General features: G+C 46.8%; 1 protein-coding gene across 1 annotated transcript in view; it reads right to left on the reverse strand.

The window, feature by feature from the left end:
- The window catches only part of LOC126088336 (uncharacterized), an 83,452-nt gene that overhangs the window by 50,109 nt on the left and 8,216 nt on the right, over positions 1–25,127 (reverse strand). The window contains exons 2-3 of the mRNA XM_049906470.1: positions 24,128–24,264; positions 19,333–19,509 (exon numbers count right to left, since the gene is read on the reverse strand). Coding sequence (XP_049762427.1) covers positions 19,333–19,509; positions 24,128–24,264 — 314 coding nt within the window. The remainder of the gene's footprint in view (positions 1–19,332; positions 19,510–24,127; positions 24,265–25,127) is intronic.

Below are 25,127 nucleotides of genomic sequence, written 5' to 3' on the forward strand. Positions count from 1 at the left end.
CCGAAGAAGACATACGCTTCTCTGGCTGAGAAGTGGGGACTGATTCCCCGATGGTGGGGGGGGGGGTGGTACTGCTCCCAAAGGAGGTGGTGTGAGAGCAACAGGGAGGGAAGCGCTCCCGCACCATCAAAGGGGCAGGTGTAGACTTATGACTCTGAGAGCTGACTGGAATTGGTGCAACGGATGGAGCTGGAACAGTAGTTATAGCAGTGGTGTAAGATGTTGTCATGGGCACAGGATGGAGCCTTTAAAATTTCTTTTTAGCGTCAGCATAGGTCAGCTGATCCATTATTTTCCGTTCCTTCTGTAGAATCCTACAGTCTGGCGAGCAATGGGAATGGTGCTCTCCTCAGTTGATACCAATGGAAGGCGGGGCCCGTGGAGTATTGGGATGCGATGGACATCTACAATCTCGACATGTGAGGCTGGAAGTACAGCACTTAAAGCACAGCATCGAGGGAGGCATATTGGCTTGACATCACAGCAGTAGACCATCTCAACTTGACCTTCTTGGGTAATGTGTCAGCCTCGAAGGCCAAGATGAAGGTACCAGTGGCAACCTGATTATCCCTCGGACCCCGATGGACATGCTGGATGAAATGGATACATCATTCTAAGTTGGCGCTCAGCTCGTCATCAAAGTGTTCCTGTGGAAGATAGTACTCTGGACCATATTTAAGCTCTTATGGGGCATGAGAGTAACAGAAACATCCCCTAGCAGTCACAAGTGAGTAATGGCTGTGACTGGGCAGAGGAGACTGATTTTATTAAGACAGATCCTGATCAAATTTTGGACAATCCCTCCACCTCCCCAAACTTGTCCTCTAAATGCTCTACAAAGAACTGAGGCTTCATGGACACAAAGGATTCCCCATCAGCTCTCGTACATACTAGGTACTGGGGCGAATAAGAATCGCCGCCATCTTTAGCCTGGCGTTCCTCCCTTGGTGTGTCCAGGCAGGGGAACGATTTGGAGTCATACTTCCTTGCATTAAACTGAGCCCTCGAACGCTTAGATTTTGCTGGTGGTTGACTACCAGCAAGAGAAGATGTACTACGCTTCATGGCGTGTCATCCGCCCTGATGCCATCCACTCCGACGAACCCCCCCCCCCCCCCCACCTCCCCTCACGGTCGCCACCTAGCCACAGCAAAGACCACCTGGCAGGATGGCCATTGCTGGGAGTCCCGATGCCCGAGGGTGACGGGCATCTACTCCTTGGGATATGTGAAGAGCTAATGGCGCAGGCATCAGCAGAGCGATACCTGTGTTGTCAAGTGGCTACAACCAACAGGATAGATGGCGGCCTCACCACAATAGACTGGCTACCGTGCTGGATATCAGATGCAAACAAGTCCATTATCATCATCAGCGCAAAAAACGATACTGCACAGTGGAAGAAGGGTGACCTCGCCCAACAGCTGGAAAATGAGCGGAAGTGCAGATCCACATTGACAGAGGATGCGAAAGATCTCAGTGCATGGTGGACACGATGCACCGTGTAAGGCGCCCGTCCCCAACTGGCTTGCTCTCCGGAAAAATTTTGAAATATGGAGGTCAGACCCTACAGGGGACAATCACATAAAGGCCAAAACGTGTGAGACTCCTTTTATTCGCCTCTTACGACAGACAGGAATACCTCGGGCCTATTCTAACACCCAGTCCCAGAGGGGGGGGGGGGGGGGTTGGGTGGGGGGGGGAGGCAAATGGATGGAGAGAGGGTCAGGAGCACATGGACAAACAGTGGGAGGATAGAGAAGGTGGACAGAGAGAGGGGTGAAGAGGAGATGGGCAGAGAGGGGGAGGAGGAGGAAAGGAGGAGATGTACTAATAACTAACAAAAAAGTGGTTCAAATGGCTCTGAGCACTATGGGACTTAACATCTATAGTCATCAGTCCCCTAGAACTTGAAGCTACTTAAACCTAACTAACCTAAGGACATCACACAACACCCAGTCATCACGTAATAACTAACAGAAGATTCGATTAAATGCACACCAAAGCAATGCCAAGTACTCAGGTAGTATCAGATAAGAAACAAATTGAGTGCTCTGAAATACGACATAATTGTATTTTGTGGAGGAATTTGTGACTAACTGCCTATTGGCTTCTGTCTCGGGTTCTTCGGCCGACGTTCATCTAATGATTTTTCTGACGTTTCGCCAGCACGAGTGGCTGGCATTGTCAAAGCTTCACCCTCCATTGCCGGTGGTGAACTGGAGGCGAGCTCGCGGCCGCAGACTATATGTACCTGGCGCCCCAACGTCCGAGGGCTTCTCCACGGTCATTTCCGGTGCGGTTCTCCTCTTGCTACCTGCGACGGTCGTTCGCTGCAGTACGGGAAGCCAGGATCCGTTTACCTTAAGGCTTTCCTCCTTCTTGTTGAAACTGTTCGCGTGTTTCTGGATTTCTACAGCTTCTCTGAACAAGCGCGTGTGATAGTGCTTCTCTACAGCCAGAACTTCCGTGTCGGAGAATTTTATTACGTGGTCGGTCTCATTCAGTGCGTGCTCTGCCACGGCCGATTTCTCCACCTGCCCCAACCTGCAATGTCGCTTATGCTCTTTGATCCTGGTGTTAATGGATCGTCCAGTCATTCCGACATAAACTTTTCCGCATGTGCAAGGTATACGGTATATTCCCGACATTGCAAGTGGGTCTCTTTTCTCCTTCGCCGATCTAAGACACTCTTTGATCTTCCTTGTCGGTTTGAAAATCGTCTTTACGCCGTGTTTGCGCAATATACGGCCGATTCTGTCCGTCACTCTGGGAATGTATGGCAGAAAGGCCGTACCCGACAGTTCTTTTTCTGGTTCCTTACTTCGCCGAGTGTTTGGCTCTGTTACACTTCTAATGTAATTTGTGGAGTACCCATTGCTCCTCAGAACAGTTTCCAGGTGTTGCATTTCTCGTTTGAGGTGTTGAGGCTCACATATTCGTCCTGCTCTCTTTACGAGCGTACTAATCATGCCTCTTTTTTGGCTCGGGTGGTGGTTTGACAGTTTGTGCAGGTATCGGTCCGTGTGTGTCGGTTTTCGATACACGCTGTGTCCCAGGTTTTCGCCGTCCCTTGTGACCAGCACATCTAGAAATGGCAGTTTCTTGTCTTTTTCTACTTCCATGGTAAATGTTATGTTGGCATGGAGGCTGTTCAAGTGTCTCAGGAATTTACCGAGCTGTTCTTCACCATGGCTCCACACCACGAAAGTATCATCGACGTACCTGTACCACACCTTAGGTTTGAAGGTCGCCGAGTCCAGTGCCTGTGCTTCGAATTGTTCCATGAAGAAGTTGGCCACCACTGGACTGAGAGGACTACCCATGGCGACGCCTTCCAGCTGTTCGTAGAAATCGCCATTCCATGTGAAATAGCTCGTGGTGAGACATGCATGGAAGAGCTTTTTGATGTCTTGCGGGAACATGGAACCGATGTGCTCCAGAGCGTCGCTGAGTGGCACTTTCGTAAATAACGAAACAACATCAAAACTGACCAGGATGTCGTTTGGCGCAAGTTTCAGTTTCTTCAGCTTCTCAATGAAGTGTCCTGAGTCCTTAATGTATGTGTCGGTCTTTCCCACGTGTGGCTGGAGCAGAGAGGCCAAGTGTTTCGCCAGTTTATACGTTGCTGAGCCAGGAGCGCTAACGATCGGTCTCAGTGGAACGTTGTTCTTATGGATCTTGGGTAATCCATACAGCCGAGGTGGTAGGGCTTCTGTGTTGCGCAGGTTTCTCTGTATGTCCGCCGGCAGAGAAGACGCCTTGATTAATCGATTCGTATTCCGAGTGATACGCTGCGTCGGATCTGCGCTTAGTTTTCGGCACGTCGTCGGATCTAATAGGTCTCGGATCTTTTGCTCATAATCTTCGGTCTTCATTACGACGGTCGCATTCCCCTTATCGGCAGGTAGTACCAATATACTCTTGTCGGCGTTGAGCTTCTTAATGGCTTGTACCTCTTCATTCTTCAGATTGCAAGCTGGTGGTTTTGCTCGGCGCAGTATCCTGGCTGTTTCAGTGCGTATTTCCTCTGCCCTTTCACAAGGAAGGGTCCGAATGGCTGCTTCGGTGTTGGCAATGATGTCCTCCATAGGTATAGTTCTCGGGATGATAGCGAAATTCCCTCCTTTTTGAAGAACAGACACTTCCTCTTCGGTCAATTGTCGTTCAGTGAGGTTGACCACTGTGTGTGACATGTCGGGAATCGCCTTGTCGGTCTGCTTCCGGCATCTTTCAAACTTTTTCTTTTGCCGCTCGGTGCAACGCTCGAGTTCGTTCTGCATGCTCCTGTGAGTGATGCTGTCGATCTTGTCCCAGTCGTCTCGATGCATTTTGCTACTTAGTTGATAGAAAATGTTCTGAGGAGCAATGGGTACTCCACAAATTACATTAGAAGTGTAACAGAGCCAAACACTCGGCGAAGTAAGGAACCAGAAAAAGAACTGTCGGGTACGGCCTTTCTGCCATACATTCCCAGAGTGACGGACAGAATCGGCCGTATATTGCGCAAACACGGCGTAAAGACGATTTTCAAACCGACAAGGAAGATCAAAGAGTGTCTTAGATCGGCGAAGGAGAAAAGAGACCCACTTGCAATGTCGGGAATATACCGTATACCTTGCACATGCGGAAAAGTTTATGTCGGAATGACTGGACGATCCATTAACACCAGGATCAAAGAGCATAAGCGACATTGCAGGTTGGGGCAGGTGGAGAAATCGGCCGTGGCAGAGCACGCACTGAATGAGACCGACCACGTAATAAAATTCTCCGACACGGAAGTTCTGGCTGTAGAGAAGCACTATCACACGCGCTTGTTCAGAGAAGCTGTAGAAATCCAGAAACACGCGAACAGTTTCAACAAGAAGGAGGAAAGCCTTAAGGTAAACGGATCCTGGCTTCCCGTACTGCAGCGAACGACCGTCGCAGGTAGCAAGAGGAGAACCGCACCGGAAATGACCGTGGAGAAGCCCTCGGACGTTGGGGCGCCAGGTACATATAGTCTGCGGCCGCGAGCTCGCCTCCAGTTCACCACCGGCAATGGAGGGTGAAGCTTTGACAATGCCAGCCACTCGTGCTGGCGAAACGTCAGAAAAATCATTAGATGAACGTCGGCCGAAGAACCCGAGACAGAAGCCAATAGGCAGTTTGTCAACAAGTGGCCACGAAAGCCTCAACAATTTTGTATTACGCCTCTACGGGGAGGAGATTTGCAGATTGTACCGACGCCTTGACCAACGACGGAAGAAGAAAGCGCGACTGATGTCGTCTCTCGCCTTTCTGTCACGGTGCCGAGATGAATGTGCTACACCGAAGTTCTTGAGATGCAAGCGCCTATTCACCACCGCCCAAGCACATCGTATCTACGACAGAATGGAACGAGCTTTTCTTCGTGAGCGAATACATACAACACGGAGAGACTTGGCAAGAACGGATCAGGAACTTCTGGACATTTTCTATCAACTAAGTAGCAAAATGCATCGAGACGACTGGGACAAGATCGACAGCATCACTCACAGGAGCATGCAGAACGAACTCGAGCGTTGCACCGAGCGGCAAAAGAAAAAGTTTGAAAGATGCCGGAAGCAGACCGACAAGGCGATTCCCGACATGTCACACACAGTGGTCAACCTCACTGAACGACAATTGACCGAAGAGGAAGTGTCTGTTCTTCAAAAAGGAGGGAATTTCGCTATCATCCCGAGAACTATACCTATGGAGGACATCATTGCCAACACCGAAGCAGCCATTCGGACCCTTCCTTGTGAAAGGGCAGAGGAAATACGCACTGAAACAGCCAGGATACTGCGCCGAGCAAAACCACCAGCTTGCAATCTGAAGAATGAAGAGGTACAAGCCATTAAGAAGCTCAACGCCGACAAGAGTATATTGGTACTACCTGCCGATAAGGGGAATGCGACCGTCGTAATGAAGACCGAAGATTATGAGCAAAAGATCCGAGACCTATTAGATCCGACGACGTGCCGAAAACTAAGCGCAGATCCGACGCAGCGTATCACTCGGAATACGAATCGATTAATCAAGGCGTCTTCTCTGCCGGCGGACATACAGAGAAACCTGCGCAACACAGAAGCCCTACCACCTCGGCTGTATGGATTACCCAAGATCCATAAGAACAACGTTCCACTGAGACCGATCGTTAGCGCTCCTGGCTCAGCAACGTATAAACTGGCGAAACACTTGGCCTCTCTGCTCCAGCCACACGTGGGAAAGACCGACACATACATTAAGGACTCAGGACACTTCATTGAGAAGCTGAAGAAACTGAAACTTGCGCCAAACGACATCCTGGTCAGTTTTGATGTTGTTTCGTTATTTACGAAAGTGCCACTCAGCGACGCTCTGGAGCACATCGGTTCCATGTTCCCGCAAGACATCAAAAAGCTCTTCCATGCATGTCTCACCACGAGCTATTTCACATGGAATGGCGATTTCTACGAACAGCTGGAAGGCGTCGCCATGGGTAGTCCTCTCAGTCCAGTGGTGGCCAACTTCTTCATGGAACAATTCGAAGCACAGGCACTGGACTCGGCGACCTTCAAACCTAAGGTGTGGTACAGGTACGTCGATGATACTTTCGTGGTGTGGAGCCATGGTGAAGAACAGCTCGGTAAATTCCTGAGACACTTGAACAGCCTCCATGCCAACATAACATTTACCATGGAAGTAGAAAAAGACAAGAAACTGCCATTTCTAGATGTGCTGGTCACAAGGGACGGCGAAAACCTGGGACACAGCGTGTATCGAAAACCGACACACACGGACCGATACCTGCACAAACTGTCAAACCACCACCCGAGCCAAAAAAGAGGCATGATTAGTACGCTCGTAAAGAGAGCAGGACGAATATGTCAGCCTCAACACCTCAAACGAGAAATGCAACACCTGGAAACTGTTCTGAGGAGCAATGGGTACTCCACAAATTACATTAGAAGTGTAACAGAGCCAAACACTCGGCGAAGTAAGGAACCAGAAAAAGAACTGTCGGGTACGGCCTTTCTGCCATACATTCCCAGAGTGACGGACAGAATCGGCCGTATATTGCGCAAACACGGCGTAAAGACGATTTTCAAACCGACAAGGAAGATCAAAGAGTGTCTTAGATCGGCGAAGGAGAAAAGAGACCCACTTGCAATGTCGGGAATATACCGTATACCTTGCACATGCGGAAAAGTTTATGTCGGAATGACTGGACGATCCATTAACACCAGGATCAAAGAGCATAAGCGACATTGCAGGTTGGGGCAGGTGGAGAAATCGGCCGTGGCAGAGCACGCACTGAATGAGACCGACCACGTAATAAAATTCTCCGACACGGAAGTTCTGGCTGTAGAGAAGCACTATCACACGCGCTTGTTCAGAGAAGCTGTAGAAATCCAGAAACACGCGAACAGTTTCAACAAGAAGGAGGAAAGCCTTAAGGTAAACGGATCCTGGCTTCCCGTACTGCAGCGAACGACCGTCGCAGGTAGCAAGAGGAGAACCGCACCGGAAATGACCGTGGAGAAGCCCTCGGACGTTGGGGCGCCAGGTACATATAGTCTGCGGCCGCGAGCTCGCCTCCAGTTCACCACCGGCAATGGAGGGTGAAGCTTTGACAATGCCAGCCACTCGTGCTGGCGAAACGTCAGAAAAATCATTAGATGAACGTCGGCCGAAGAACCCGAGACAGAAGCCAATAGGCAGTTTGTCAACAAGTGGCCACGAAAGCCTCAACAATTTTGTATTACGCCTCTACGGGGAGGAGATTTGCAGATTGTACCGACGCCTTGACCAACGACGGAAGAAGAAAGCGCGACTGATGTCGTCTCTCGCCTTTCTGTCACGGTGCCGAGATGAATGTGCTACACCGAAGTTCTTGAGATGCAAGCGCCTATTCACCACCGCCCAAGCACATCGTATCTACGACAGAATGGAACGAGCTTTTCTTCGTGAGCGAATACATACAACACGGAGAGACTTGGCAAGAACGGATCAGGAACTTCTGGACATTTTCTATCAACTAAGTAGCAAAATGCATCGAGACGACTGGGACAAGATCGACAGCATCACTCACAGGAGCATGCAGAACGAACTCGAGCGTTGCACCGAGCGGCAAAAGAAAAAGTTTGAAAGATGCCGGAAGCAGACCGACAAGGCGATTCCCGACATGTCACACACAGTGGTCAACCTCACTGAACGACAATTGACCGAAGAGGAAGTGTCTGTTCTTCAAAAGGAGGGAATTTCGCTATCATCCCGAGAACTATACCTATGGAGGACATCATTGCCAACACCGAAGCAGCCATTCGGACCCTTCCTTGTGAAAGGGCAGAGGAAATACGCACTGAAACAGCCAGGATACTGCGCCGAGCAAAACCACCAGCTTGCAATCTGAAGAATGAAGAGGTACAAGCCATTAAGAAGCTCAACGCCGACAAGAGTATATTGGTACTACCTGCCGATAAGGGGAATGCGACCGTCGTAATGAAGACCGAAGATTATGAGCAAAAGATCCGAGACCTATTAGATCCGACGACGTGCCGAAAACTAAGCGCAGATCCGACGCAGCGTATCACTCGGAATACGAATCGATTAATCAAGGCGTCTTCTCTGCCGGCGGACATACAGAGAAACCTGCGCAACACAGAAGCCCTACCACCTCGGCTGTATGGATTACCCAAGATCCATAAGAACAACGTTCCACTGAGACCGATCGTTAGCGCTCCTGGCTCAGCAACGTATAAACTGGCGAAACACTTGGCCTCTCTGCTCCAGCCACACGTGGGAAAGACCGACACATACATTAAGGACTCAGGACACTTCATTGAGAAGCTGAAGAAACTGAAACTTGCGCCAAACGACATCCTGGTCAGTTTTGATGTTGTTTCGTTATTTACGAAAGTGCCACTCAGCGACGCTCTGGAGCACATCGGTTCCATGTTCCCGCAAGACATCAAAAAGCTCTTCCATGCATGTCTCACCACGAGCTATTTCACATGGAATGGCGATTTCTACGAACAGCTGGAAGGCGTCGCCATGGGTAGTCCTCTCAGTCCAGTGGTGGCCAACTTCTTCATGGAACAATTCGAAGCACAGGCACTGGACTCGGCGACCTTCAAACCTAAGGTGTGGTACAGGTACGTCGATGATACTTTCGTGGTGTGGAGCCATGGTGAAGAACAGCTCGGTAAATTCCTGAGACACTTGAACAGCCTCCATGCCAACATAACATTTACCATGGAAGTAGAAAAAGACAAGAAACTGCCATTTCTAGATGTGCTGGTCACAAGGGACGGCGAAAACCTGGGACACAGCGTGTATCGAAAACCGACACACACGGACCGATACCTGCACAAACTGTCAAACCACCACCCGAGCCAAAAAAGAGGCATGATTAGTACGCTCGTAAAGAGAGCAGGACGAATATGTGAGCCTCAACACCTCAAACGAGAAATGCAACACCTGGAAACTGTTCTGAGGAGCAATGGGTACTCCACAAATTACATTAGAAGTGTAACAGAGCCAAACACTCGGCGAAGTAAGGAACCAGAAAAAGAACTGTCGGGTACGGCCTTTCTGCCATACATTCCCAGAGTGACGGACAGAATCGGCCGTATATTGCGCAAACACGGCGTAAAGACGATTTTCAAACCGACAAGGAAGATCAAAGAGTGTCTTAGATCGGCGAAGGAGAAAAGAGACCCACTTGCAATGTCGGGAATATACCGTATACCTTGCACATGCGGAAAAGTTTATGTCGGAATGACTGGACGATCCATTAACACCAGGATCAAAGAGCATAAGCGACATTGCAGGTTGGGGCAGGTGGAGAAATCGGCCGTGGCAGAGCACGCACTGAATGAGACCGACCACGTAATAAAATTCTCCGACACGGAAGTTCTGGCTGTAGAGAAGCACTATCACACGCGCTTGTTCAGAGAAGCTGTAGAAATCCAGAAACACGCGAACAGTTTCAACAAGAAGGAGGAAAGCCTTAAGGTAAACGGATCCTGGCTTCCCGTACTGCAGCGAACGACCGTCGCAGGTAGCAAGAGGAGAACCGCACCGGAAATGACCGTGGAGAAGCCCTCGGACGTTGGGGCGCCAGGTACATATAGTCTGCGGCCGCGAGCTCGCCTCCAGTTCACCACCGGCAATGGAGGGTGAAGCTTTGACAATGCCAGCCACTCGTGCTGGCGAAACGTCAGAAAAATCATTAGATGAACGTCGGCCGAAGAACCCGAGACAGAAGCCAATAGGCAGTTTGTCAACAAGTGGCCACGAAAGCCTCAACAATTTTGTATTACGCCTCTACGGGGAGGAGATTTGCAGATTGTACCGACGCCTTGACCAACGACGGAAGAAGAAAGCGCGACTGATGTCGTCTCTCGCCTTTCTGTCACGGTGCCGAGATGAATGTGCTACACCGAAGTTCTTGAGATGCAAGCGCCTATTCACCACCGCCCAAGCACATCGTATCTACGACAGAATGGAACGAGCTTTTCTTCGTGAGCGAATACATACAACACGGAGAGACTTGGCAAGAACGGATCAGGAACTTCTGGACATTTTCTATCAACTAAGTAGCAAAATGCATCGAGACGACTGGGACAAGATCGACAGCATCACTCACAGGAGCATGCAGAACGAACTCGAGCGTTGCACCGAGCGGCAAAAGAAAAAGTTTGAAAGATGCCGGAAGCAGACCGACAAGGCGATTCCCGACATGTCACACACAGTGGTCAACCTCACTGAACGACAATTGACCGAAGAGGAAGTGTCTGTTCTTCAAAAGGAGGGAATTTCGCTATCATCCCGAGAACTATACCTATGGAGGACATCATTGCCAACACCGAAGCAGCCATTCGGACCCTTCCTTGTGAAAGGGCAGAGGAAATACGCACTGAAACAGCCAGGATACTGCGCCGAGCAAAACCACCAGCTTGCAATCTGAAGAATGAAGAGGTACAAGCCATTAAGAAGCTCAACGCCGACAAGAGTATATTGGTACTACCTGCCGATAAGGGGAATGCGACCGTCGTAATGAAGACCGAAGATTATGAGCAAAAGATCCGAGACCTATTAGATCCGACGACGTGCCGAAAACTAAGCGCAGATCCGACGCAGCGTATCACTCGGAATACGAATCGATTAATCAAGGCGTCTTCTCTGCCGGCGGACATACAGAGAAACCTGCGCAACACAGAAGCCCTACCACCTCGGCTGTATGGATTACCCAAGATCCATAAGAACAACGTTCCACTGAGACCGATCGTTAGCGCTCCTGGCTCAGCAACGTATAAACTGGCGAAACACTTGGCCTCTCTGCTCCAGCCACACGTGGGAAAGACCGACACATACATTAAGGACTCAGGACACTTCATTGAGAAGCTGAAGAAACTGAAACTTGCGCCAAACGACATCCTGGTCAGTTTTGATGTTGTTTCGTTATTTACGAAAGTGCCACTCAGCGACGCTCTGGAGCACATCGGTTCCATGTTCCCGCAAGACATCAAAAAGCTCTTCCATGCATGTCTCACCACGAGCTATTTCACATGGAATGGCGATTTCTACGAACAGCTGGAAGGCGTCGCCATGGGTAGTCCTCTCAGTCCAGTGGTGGCCAACTTCTTCATGGAACAATTCGAAGCACAGGCACTGGACTCGGCGACCTTCAAACCTAAGGTGTGGTACAGGTACGTCGATGATACTTTCGTGGTGTGGAGCCATGGTGAAGAACAGCTCGGTAAATTCCTGAGACACTTGAACAGCCTCCATGCCAACATAACATTTACCATGGAAGTAGAAAAAGACAAGAAACTGCCATTTCTAGATGTGCTGGTCACAAGGGACGGCGAAAACCTGGGACACAGCGTGTATCGAAAACCGACACACACGGACCGATACCTGCACAAACTGTCAAACCACCACCCGAGCCAAAAAAGAGGCATGATTAGTACGCTCGTAAAGAGAGCAGGACGAATATGTGAGCCTCAACACCTCAAACGAGAAATGCAACACCTGGAAACTGTTCTGAGGAGCAATGGGTACTCCACAAATTACATTAGAAGTGTAACAGAGCCAAACACTCGGCGAAGTAAGGAACCAGAAAAAGAACTGTCGGGTACGGCCTTTCTGCCATACATTCCCAGAGTGACGGACAGAATCGGCCGTATATTGCGCAAACACGGCGTAAAGACGATTTTCAAACCGACAAGGAAGATCAAAGAGTGTCTTAGATCGGCGAAGGAGAAAAGAGACCCACTTGCAATGTCGGGAATATACCGTATACCTTGCACATGCGGAAAAGTTTATGTCGGAATGACTGGACGATCCATTAACACCAGGATCAAAGAGCATAAGCGACATTGCAGGTTGGGGCAGGTGGAGAAATCGGCCGTGGCAGAGCACGCACTGAATGAGACCGACCACGTAATAAAATTCTCCGACACGGAAGTTCTGGCTGTAGAGAAGCACTATCACACGCGCTTGTTCAGAGAAGCTGTAGAAATCCAGAAACACGCGAACAGTTTCAACAAGAAGGAGGAAAGCCTTAAGGTAAACGGATCCTGGCTTCCCGTACTGCAGCGAACGACCGTCGCAGGTAGCAAGAGGAGAACCGCACCGGAAATGACCGTGGAGAAGCCCTCGGACGTTGGGGCGCCAGGTACATATAGTCTGCGGCCGCGAGCTCGCCTCCAGTTCACCACCGGCAATGGAGGGTGAAGCTTTGACAATGCCAGCCACTCGTGCTGGCGAAACGTCAGAAAAATCATTAGATGAACGTCGGCCGAAGAACCCGAGACAGAAGCCAATAGGCAGTTTGTCAACAAGTGGCCACGAAAGCCTCAACAATTTTGTATTACGCCTCTACGGGGAGGAGATTTGCAGATTGTACCGACGCCTTGACCAACGACGGAAGAAGAAAGCGCGACTGATGTCGTCTCTCGCCTTTCTGTCACGGTGCCGAGATGAATGTGCTACACCGAAGTTCTTGAGATGCAAGCGCCTATTCACCACCGCCCAAGCACATCGTATCTACGACAGAATGGAACGAGCTTTTCTTCGTGAGCGAATACATACAACACGGAGAGACTTGGCAAGAACGGATCAGGAACTTCTGGACATTTTCTATCAACTAAGTAGCAAAATGCATCGAGACGACTGGGACAAGATCGACAGCATCACTCACAGGAGCATGCAGAACGAACTCGAGCGTTGCACCGAGCGGCAAAAGAAAAAGTTTGAAAGATGCCGGAAGCAGACCGACAAGGCGATTCCCGACATGTCACACACAGTGGTCAACCTCACTGAACGACAATTGACCGAAGAGGAAGTGTCTGTTCTTCAAAAGGAGGGAATTTCGCTATCATCCCGAGAACTATACCTATGGAGGACATCATTGCCAACACCGAAGCAGCCATTCGGACCCTTCCTTGTGAAAGGGCAGAGGAAATACGCACTGAAACAGCCAGGATACTGCGCCGAGCAAAACCACCAGCTTGCAATCTGAAGAATGAAGAGGTACAAGCCATTAAGAAGCTCAACGCCGACAAGAGTATATTGGTACTACCTGCCGATAAGGGGAATGCGACCGTCGTAATGAAGACCGAAGATTATGAGCAAAAGATCCGAGACCTATTAGATCCGACGACGTGCCGAAAACTAAGCGCAGATCCGACGCAGCGTATCACTCGGAATACGAATCGATTAATCAAGGCGTCTTCTCTGCCGGCGGACATACAGAGAAACCTGCGCAACACAGAAGCCCTACCACCTCGGCTGTATGGATTACCCAAGATCCATAAGAACAACGTTCCACTGAGACCGATCGTTAGCGCTCCTGGCTCAGCAACGTATAAACTGGCGAAACACTTGGCCTCTCTGCTCCAGCCACACGTGGGAAAGACCGACACATACATTAAGGACTCAGGACACTTCATTGAGAAGCTGAAGAAACTGAAACTTGCGCCAAACGACATCCTGGTCAGTTTTGATGTTGTTTCGTTATTTACGAAAGTGCCACTCAGCGACGCTCTGGAGCACATCGGTTCCATGTTCCCGCAAGACATCAAAAAGCTCTTCCATGCATGTCTCACCACGAGCTATTTCACATGGAATGGCGATTTCTACGAACAGCTGGAAGGCGTCGCCATGGGTAGTCCTCTCAGTCCAGTGGTGGCCAACTTCTTCATGGAACAATTCGAAGCACAGGCACTGGACTCGGCGACCTTCAAACCTAAGGTGTGGTACAGGTACGTCGATGATACTTTCGTGGTGTGGAGCCATGGTGAAGAACAGCTCGGTAAATTCCTGAGACACTTGAACAGCCTCCATGCCAACATAACATTTACCATGGAAGTAGAAAAAGACAAGAAACTGCCATTTCTAGATGTGCTGGTCACAAGGGACGGCGAAAACCTGGGACACAGCGTGTATCGAAAACCGACACACACGGACCGATACCTGCACAAACTGTCAAACCACCACCCGAGCCAAAAAAGAGGCATGATTAGTACGCTCGTAAAGAGAGCAGGACGAATATGTGAGCCTCAACACCTCAAACGAGAAATGCAACACCTGGAAACTGTTCTGAGGAGCAATGGGTACTCCACAAATTACATTAGAAGTGTAACAGAGCCAAACACTCGGCGAAGTAAGGAACCAGAAAAAGAACTGTCGGGTACGGCCTTTCTGCCATACATTCCCAGAGTGACGGACAGAATCGGCCGTATATTGCGCAAACACGGCGTAAAGACGATTTTCAAACCGACAAGGAAGATCAAAGAGTGTCTTAGATCGGCGAAGGAGAAAAGAGACCCACTTGCAATGTCGGGAATATACCGTATACCTTGCACATGCGGAAAAGTTTATGTCGGAATGACTGGACGATCCATTAACACCAGGATCAAAGAGCATAAGCGACATTGCAGGTTGGGGCAGGTGGAGAAATCGGCCGTGGCAGAGCACGCACTGAATGAGACCGACCACGTAATAAAATTCTCCGACACGGAAGTTCTGGCTGTAGAGAAGCACTATCACACGCGCTTGTTCAGAGAAGCTGTAGAAATCCAGAAACACGCGAACAGTTTCAACAAGAAGGAGGAAAGCCTTAAGGTAAACGGATCCTGGCTTCCCGTACTGCAGCGAACGACCGTCGCAGGTAGCAAGAGGAGAACCGCACCGGAAATGACCGTGGAGAAGCCCTCGGACGTTGGGGCGCCAGGTACATATAGTCTGCGGCCGCGAGCTCGCCTCCAGTTCACCACCGGCAATGGAGGGTGAAGCTTTGACAATGCCAGCCACTCGTGCTGGCGAAACGTCAGAAAAATCATTAGATGAACGTCGGCCGAAGAACCCGAGACAGAAGCCAATAGGCAGTTTGTCAACAAGTGGCCACGAAAGCCTCAACAATTTTGAATTTGTGACTGATTCTTTTTCGTTATTTCACTTAACTCGACGATGGACAATTGTTTTTATATACAGTTACAGACGTCAATTGTAATCTAAATTGATCGTTTCGAAAGTAATGCCTCCTTTTTTGTGTTGATTTTGAGTGTCTGAGTCAGATTATGTTGGTATAGTACTAATCTTCCCAAAGAAAGCAGGTGTTGACAGATGTGAAAATTACCGAACAATCAGTTTAATAAGCCACAGCTGCAAAATACTAACACGAATTCTTTACAGACGAATGGAAAAATTGGTAGAAGCCGACCTCGGGGAAGATCAGTTTGGATTCCGTAGAAATACTGGAACACGTGAGGCAATACTGACCTTACGACTTATCTTAGAAGAAAGATTAAGGAAAGGCAAACCTACGTTTCTAGCATTTGTAGACTTAGAGAAAGCTTTTGACAATGTTGACTGGAATACTCTCTTTCAAATTCTAAAGGTGGCAGGGGTAAAATACAGGGAGCGAAAGGCTATTTACAATTTGTACAGAAACCAGATGGCAGTTATAAGAGTCGAGGGACATGAAAGGGAAGCAGTGGTTAAGAAGGGAGTAAGACAGGGTTGTAGCCTCTCCCCGATGTTATTCCATCGGTATATTGAGCAAGCAGTAAAGGAAACAAAAGAAAAATTCGGAGTAGGTATTAAAATCCATGGAGAAGAAATAAAAACGTTGAGGTTCGCCGATGACATTGTAATACTGTCGGAGACAGCAAAGGACTTGGAAGAGCAGTTGAACGGAATGGATGGTGTCTTGAAGGGAGGATATAAGATGAACATCAACAAAAGCAAAACGAGGATAATGGAATGTAGTCGAATTAAGTCGGGTGATGTTGAGGGTATTAGATTAGGAAATGAGAGACTTAAAGTAGTAAAGGAGTTTTGCTATTTGGGAAGAAAAATAACTGATGATGGTCGAAGTAGAGAGGATATAAAATGTAGACTGGCAATGGCAAGGAAAGCGTTTTTGAAGGAGAGAAATTTGTTAACATCGAGTATAGATTTAAGTGTCAGGAAGTCATTTCTGAAAGTATTTGTATGGAGTGTAGCCATGTATGGAAGTGAAACATGGTCAATAAATAGTTTGGACAAGAAGAAAACAGAAGATTTCGAAATGTGGTGCTACAGAAGAATGCTGAAGATTAGATGGGTAGATCACGTAACTAATGAGGAAGTATTGAATAGGATTGGGGAGAAGAGAAGTTTGTGGCACAACTTGACCAGAAGAAGGGATCGGTTGGTAGGACATCTTCTGAGGCATCAAGGGATCACCAATTTAGTATTGGAGGGCAGCGTGGAGGGTAAAAATCGTAGGGGGAGACCAAGAGATGAATACACTAAGCAGATTCAGATGGATGTAGGTTGCAGTAGGTACTGGGAGATGAAGAAGCTTGCACAGGATAGAGTAGCATGGAGAGCTGCATCAAACCAGTCTCAGGACTGAAGACCATAACAACAACAGTACTAATCTTCGAATGTTCCTGCTAATATCCTGTTGGTTTCATTGTAGAGAGGCACACTGCTGTACCTGGGGAGTGTCGTTTGCCATCGAGCTGCATATAAAACACAGATGTGTCGTTTATTTCGTCACTTCTGTTCAAAATAGCAAGTCAATGATGTTTTCCAAGGAATCAATAAGTGATTCTCTGAAAAATAACTTCCCCTAAATTTTGAGAAGATACATTATATTAAGTTTTGTACAGCAAATAGTCATCTCTCTGTACAACAAATAGGGTCATAACTGATGAACAGGAATCACTAAATAGGGTAGAATGCTTCAAATTTTTAGTTTTACATACTGAAGAAAAACTGAAGCTGAAGAAGCATATTACCGGGTTTGTCAAACAATGAAGTTAACCTGCTTTGGCTCTTCATATAATAACTAATCTTAGAAACAAACGAATGAACGTATTGACATATTTGGCATATTTCTACTCATTAATGTCTTATAGAATAATTTTCTAGGTATCTCAGTACTTAGAAATAAATTACTGATAGCGCGAAATCGAGCGGTAAGTATAAAATATTTTGTTTACCTGCAGGTAGCTTTTCAAGTAGTTAAACATTTTAACTGAACCTTCACAATACATACTTATGGCAATAAAATTCATCGTAAGTAATCCTTCGTATTTGAGAAGAAGAGTGAAGTCCATACATAAAACACTAGAGGAAAAATGATCTTGATTACCCACTATTAAAGCCCTCATATACTCAGAAATGAATCAATATGAAGGAACAAACATGTTTTATCATTTTCCCAATATCATAAAACGTCTGACAAGCACTAAAGCAAGTTTTAAAACTAACCTAAAATGATTTCTCCTGGACAGCTCCTTCTGTTCCATGAACTAATATTATTTAAAAAGTAGTAGCATGTTAGGTATCTTTAAGTGTAGTTGCATGAGTAGGTCTAAAAAGAATGTGCTCATTCATATTAATCATGTATTTGGACTCGTCCCAGATCATCTCTATAAAGGAAACGTTGAAATGACCTATATAAGATATCACTTCGTGACTAATTGTGTCAACTGAAGTCCATCGATGCATATTATAGGAGTGTAGAGACATTACAGAAGACGAGAGTAATATGACACAGTGGGTACTGCTTTTCGGAAGTGGTGTAAAGAATGTGCACGTTAAGACATGCTTCATCGACCCAGCTTAGCTGGCAGTCATAATCGTAAGTGGCTCGATGAAGTCATTATTGATGATCGGCGGATTACAGAATAGGTATTATGTGCAGGGTTGAATGTCGTCTGTAGTGCCTTACTCAAGCTGTTATGCAACCGCCGGCCGGAGTGGCCGAGCGGTTCTAGGCGCTTCAGTCTGGAACCGCGCGACCGCTTCGGTCGCAGGTTCGAATCCTGCTTCGGGCATGGATGTGTGTGATGTCCTTAGGTTAGTTAGGTTTAAGTAGTTCTAAGTTCCAGGGGACCTCAGAAGTTAAGTCCCATAGTGCTCAGGGACATTTTTGTTATGCAACCTCGGTTACCCAAAATGTATGTGAGATAGGTCCCACGTATGCATATACGAAACGAAAAAGATCACTGAATGAGAATTCATCGGGAGCTGATGCCATACAAGGATGAAGGCGACAGTTTTCTGATTAGCGTCATCACGGAAGATGAGACGTGGTATCATCACTACGAGTCGAAATCCAAAGGAGATTTCATGGGGAAGCGACATGCAAATTCTCGAACAAAGAACAAGTTGAAAACAGTCGTCTGAATGCAAAGTGGAATGTACAGTATTTTGATATAAGCAGTGTGTGATTCATTTTGATGAGTTAGAGCGTAAAGCTACTGTAAATTCAGACCGTTAGAAGACAACACTTACCAAGCGAAATATTCGAATTTCTATTTAGGACAGTGGAGAAAACCCGCTTCCAGAACGATAACTGCAGGCTCCATAATAGCTTTCTACAATGAAAATCATTGCTCAATTTGGCTAGAATGTGCAGCAATAACCATCGCACAGTCCTGATTTAGCACCTGCAAACTACGTTGTCAGACTCAAATGCCGTCACAAAGCTGTAAGACAGTGGGTATCCTCAGATGCTTCAGGTTTTCACGGACCCAGTATGCAGGCTCTTGCTCGTCATTAGCAAACGTGTATGGCGACTGGTAGTTACAGCGTAGACAAAATACTGTTTATAACTGTTGCTTTGTTTAACTGTGTTATTATGGTTTCTGTATATATTGTAGTTTCCACGAAAAGAAGTGGGAGGCACTAGTTCCTTTTTAACTCCCGTAGATAGCTGTAGATAACAGCCGAAACCCGTAACTGTTCCAGTAAAACACGCGAGTGTGGACTACTTAAATAACAGGAGGGCAAAGGAAGCGAGATGAAGTGACATGAACAGAGGTGTGTGGGTGGGCCTACCTGTGCCCGCTTCCTGCCTCGGCAGGTACTCCTGCATGTCCTGCAACAGCCGCAGCACGTCCTGCGAGTCCTTGGCGATGCTACACAGCTCCTCCTGGTTGAAGTCGGGCGTGATGGTCTTGCAGAGAAGGATCTGGCTGATCACGTTGCCCAGGTTCGACGGACCCGGCCGGTTCTCTGCACAACAGAAGCAAAGGCGTTATCACAGGCTCGTCAGGTCTGCTGCCGTGCACCTTTCCTGCTTCTTTCTCGTGTAGCCTGTCGTCATTAATCCTACTGTCTTATTAATAACAGATTCAGCCAGTACTTTTTGTCTACTGGTGTTTAGACTACAGACCTGAAAACTTGTAGGCTGCCTTCAGTGTTACACTTCATTTAGACAGAAACGTCGTTAAGGCATGACCGTAATGTGGGCACTAGAATGGCGCTGTACCAAAACTACACTAGCCAGAATGAAAATTTCACTCTGCTGCGGAGTGTGCGCTGATATGAAACTTCCTGGCAGATTGAAACGGTGTGCTGGAACGAGGCTCGAAGTCGGGACCTTTGCCTTTCGCGGGTCCCGAGTTCGAATCTAAGTTCGGAAGTTTTTAGTTCAGTAGTTTTGGTACAATACATAAAGGGCGTAATAAATGGTAGGATTACCGGCAGTATTGGTAGCAGTGGTAGGGGAAGAAATATAAACGAATTTGTAAGAGAGAAACTGGGAGTCGACGACTTCTCTCTATTTTGTTTGTTTGTTCTTTTGGGTGTTTGTTTTGTACATAGTTAGAACCGCATATCATTCAGTGTCAGTCCACTGTGTATTCGCCATTCTAACAGAATATAAATTGCATTTTCTAAGTAATAAAAATTAGCTTATCTCTTAACTTCTGCGCTTTTATGCAATCAAAGCGTTTACTTTTGTTGCGAGTACAGTTTATAGGCACAAACATTAGATGTATTTGCGGGTTCTTCTATGTTACCTTTTTTTGGGGAAACTGCTTTTTTAGCGCTATGTGATAAGTCTGTATTCTTTTCTTTATTTTTACCACAACCTACCTCAGTTTCTAGTTACGTACCAACGCATTTCAAATAAAATCTGCATTAAACATTAACAATTTCAATTTTGCTACAAACACTATTTACTTTTAACGAACAGACCGGAGGATAACTATGTACAGAATCCGGTCCTTTATGTTTCCTCACTCAGTTTCTAGACGGTTCACCACTTCCGGTTTTTAGGGAATGTAGTAAGATACTGATCGCATACGTAAAAGAAGCGATCGTTGTGAGATAACGCCCAATAGGTATGCAACACTTCACAGCTAGAAGAAAAACTACCGTAGTCTACTCTTACTTATGGTAATCTACGACACATTGTTGTAGTTTTACGTCTCTAGTGGACACTGTCCCAGATTGGCATGGAAGCGGCCTCTGAACCACAATACACGGAAGCGGCTTCTGAACCACAATATATACAGACCCGCTTACAAGCGGACGTCATTCGCGATCTGCTCCCAAGGGCATTCATTAAGATTTAAGCCCGGAGCTACACAGCGGAAACTATTACTGGGAAACCAAATACTGATTGTAAGAATCGACTATGGTCCTAATATTTCTAATTCAGATGCTTTGTTTGATCAGTATCTGTCGCTCGGTTGGGTAACGGGAGAAATGTGAACCGAAGGAAATGGGTTATTAGGTCACAATAGCAGAGGTGACAGACTGGAGTACTGTGGGACAATATACTACCTGTTTGAAATTGTTGCCTTGCTCTTGAGACATTATGATTATACAATGTGGCATGAGAATGTCATGTAATTTCATATATTTTGTTCTGTTAGCGCAAATAAATTAGAGTTTACTTTTAAATTTCATACCGTGTCTAACTAAAGATGACACATTTCAGTTTATGTCTCTAGCACCAGGGATATCAACTGACTATGGATTGTCTGCAAGTGTAATGTTCCACCTAAATGTATTCGTCAGATATTATGTTTTCTATTAATACGAGGGGTGTTCAATAAGTAACGCAACACATTTTTGTTCTGAAAGCAGGCTGTTTTTATTTCAGTACACCATATTATGCGCCAAATTATTGGCCACGAAACTCTATTCTTCAACATAATCTCCACTCAATCCGACTGTCCTATGCAACGTTACAGCGAGGGAATGTGTCTCCGAATGATACCAGTCTGTTGGTCGACGTCACGTCCCATCGCTTTTTACCTTGTTCGACAAAAAATTGTCATGATCAGCATCGTAATGCAAATAATTCCGCATAGATGGCCCTGCGTTGCTCTGTATGGTTTTCTGTTACCGGCGAGGAACCCAGCGGGCACACACCTATGAGTATCCCAACTGGCGGACAAGTCTGTCATCACTACCAAGCTCCACCAACAGAGACGAACAGTTGTGCAACGACGTGTTTGATTGTGATCCGTTTATCACCTTGGATAAGAGTAACCACACGTTCCAACATTTCAGCAATACAGCTGTTTCCGGTCGAACGGCTCGCGGGTGTTTGGACGCATTTGCGCGACCTTGTTGCGATGATGTCAGACGCTCCACCCAACGAATCAACGATCTTTTGTTCACTGCCAAGTATCCGGAGACATTCCGCAAGCGCCTTTTAACATCTACGATGTTATGGTTTTCCCCCAAAAAAATCTCAGTGGCAGTTCTCTACTAGAAAATCACAGCCGTTACGGACGCGATTTTGAAGGTTACGTATAGCGCCGCCACCTTTCGGAACTTTACAAAACTATAGAGGCTGATGCGGGAATATGCCACGATGTCCCACAACAAATTCCGCATTTTTTGAAACGAAAAAAAATGTTCCATCACTTATCGAACGCCCCTCGTACATGGTAATGAACCAAATCATTATCACCACCTGCTTAATAGCGTGTTAGGGATACTTTGGATCACAATAAAACCACGATTCTGCTTGACATGGATTTGTCAAGGGCATTGGTAGGTTCCCAGAGGATGTCTATGAGCAGGTCACGCAATTCCTGTAAACTACGAGTTGGTGGTCTGTAGGCGCGTAGCAGCTCCCCACATGCGTTCCATCGGGTCCATGTCTAGTGAATTTGGTAGCCAACTATCAACGCGAATTCACTGTCATGCTTATTTTCGGCCATAATGGCTATCTTTGTGAACCACGACCGTGTGGGATAATTATTTATTTCTAAATTCTGCTACCAGTCACTTTTTTATTTTATGTTTAATGTAAAATATTACTATGCGTTTCGAACATGTTCTGTTCATCTTCAGGCGTTTATACATACATACATACAGAGAAATGTTACTTAAAAAGAAATAGTTTTAAAGTAGATTAATCTAGAACTCTTTGTCCACTGTTTGTTGCTGTAGCGGCTGGTGTGGCATTTGGCGGGGTAGGGGGTGGGGGGAGAGGGGCAGTGTGTGGCTAGAATTCGAAATCAGTGATGTCTTGTGCTGGTTTTCTTCCTTGTGGTTGTCTATGTATGATTTCACAGCTTGTATAGGATGCAGATTGATCTACATCAGTTATGTGTGTTTTCGTAACGCATAACTCAATGATGGCCACATAGTCCATAGCGTTCATGGTGCCGCAGATAAATACCACAGCTTCCATGGCAGCCCAGGTGAATGTCACCTCACCGGCCTGCGTCTACGGCGCAGTGCATGTTTCGGGCAGCTGTTTGCGTGGGTACGGAATATTCGGAGATGATCACCTGGTGTGATAACAAACGTGTTTCATCTGACCAGGTGATACGTTTCCGTCGATTCAAGGCCCAGTATCGATGATTACGTGTTTATATTACAGGTAACAGACTAGAGTGTAATAAATAAATTGACTCGATGATCTCGCGCTCAGAACAATCGTATATGATAATATCATTGAGTCAAAGTGGAAAAACGTCGTCTGCTGCGTAGCCCCATGTTGAACAATGTGCGCCGAATGGTATTCACCAGCAAGATACTCTGCCGCCAGATCTGCTACAGATCACCGCCTGTCTTGCTTTACAGAGCACACAGCCCTCTCACCTGTACGTTCTGTGATTAGGCGTGTGCGTCCTACATCCTGTCACCTACTCATGATATCACCGTCTATCAGTCGTTTTCCATAGATGGTACGACAATAGTGCGCAGACAGCAGACCAGCTTTTTCAAATGGTTCAAATGGCTCTGAGCACTATGGGACTTACCTTCTGAGGTCATCAGTCCCCTAGAACTTAGAACTACTTAAACCTAACTAACCTAAGGACATCACACACATCCATGCCCGAGGCAGGATTCGAACCTGTGACCGTACGGTCTCGCGGTTCCAGACTGTAGCGCCTAGAACCCTCGGCCACCCCGGCCGGCCCTGTTTTTTCATTTCCCAGATGTTCGTTCACAGGCTCCGGATCATAACAATCTGCGCTTTTTCCTCACTTGTGACACATCTCTTCGCTAGAACGATTCTCCAATCTTTTCCATTTCGCTTTTATATTCTCACGTCAAGCGCCCGCACCGGCACCAGACGGCATTCAGTCTCGCGGTGAGCAGTGGTCACGATGTTTTGGCTCATCAGTGTATGCCTTGATGTTATTTCCATAGTGCATTTAGCACAAGTATAATATGCCTGTTTCTAATATATTTATTATGTTGGTTTCATTAAGCTTCTGTAACATTAAATACAGCCTTCGATCAATGCTTTAATTCATGATGTCACTTAACTGGTAAGCAGAGACCCTTATTAGCCTCTAGTACTGTTCTCTTGTTCGTGATGGAGGAAATCAAGGATACTGTGACAGGCAGACACGAGGACAGCGGTACTCACCATACAGGCCGGACATGTCCATGGGCACCACCTGCACGAGCCGTCGGCACTTGGCCAGCTCTCTCAGCAGCAGCTGCGAGATGAAGAACAGCAGCACCAGGTGCGGGTTGTCTGCCGGGATGCCCTCCGCCACGGCGCTGACACACACAGAGGTACGTAAGCACTGTTGCTAAGATATGCAAGTAATGAAGTGAAATCACACATGCACGTACACACACATACACAAGAAAAAAACTAAACGACTATATGGCTTTAGGGCAAAAATCAATCATGATATAAACTATGTCACGTACGGTAAGACGAGAACGTATATCCAAGATAAATAACCAATTTTTGCAACCAGTTGCAGGTAATGTTACGACGTTAAATCAAAAGCTATCACGCCAGTCTGGAACGACAAAGCTGAGAAGGCTGTGAGAAGGGGTCAGCCAATCGCACGTTGACTGGACCTCCCTCCAGGAGGACAACGTGACAGCAGCGGCCCCTATGTGAAGAGGACGTAAGTGCCGAGACCGACTGGTGGCGGCCCAGTTCAATAGCAGCTTCAAGATTAGCCACTTGGATAGCAGTGTCAACGTAAGGCATTTTGTCAGTTAGAGATCAGTAGTCACTTCGAAGACTGATTATTTTGTATGTCGCCCTTTGCTAGCGACATATCTATGTAATTTCCAAAGTTAAGTATTGTATTTGATTAATTGTAATAAAACTCATTAACATCAGATGTTTGATTGTTTGTCTAGAGAACGGAGTACGCAGGATTCCTAGACACAAAAAGGTAACACATTTGAAACAACAATAATCACAGAACTCAATTAAGAAACTACAATTTCAATTATTCACTTATCAAGGGGATGAAAAATAAGTAATAATCTGCATTATCTAACAAACATAAATTTACACCAGCCACTAGAGGCAAGTTACAAAACTAACGTTTCCGAAAAATCAAAAAGGTTGTTCATAACTTAAACCAAAAATTTTTAAACCCATTTCCCAACAACAA

This window comes from Schistocerca cancellata, chromosome 6, assembly GCF_023864275.1.
Source record: "Schistocerca cancellata isolate TAMUIC-IGC-003103 chromosome 6, iqSchCanc2.1, whole genome shotgun sequence".
Classification (NCBI taxonomy): domain Eukaryota; kingdom Metazoa; phylum Arthropoda; class Insecta; order Orthoptera; family Acrididae; genus Schistocerca; species Schistocerca cancellata.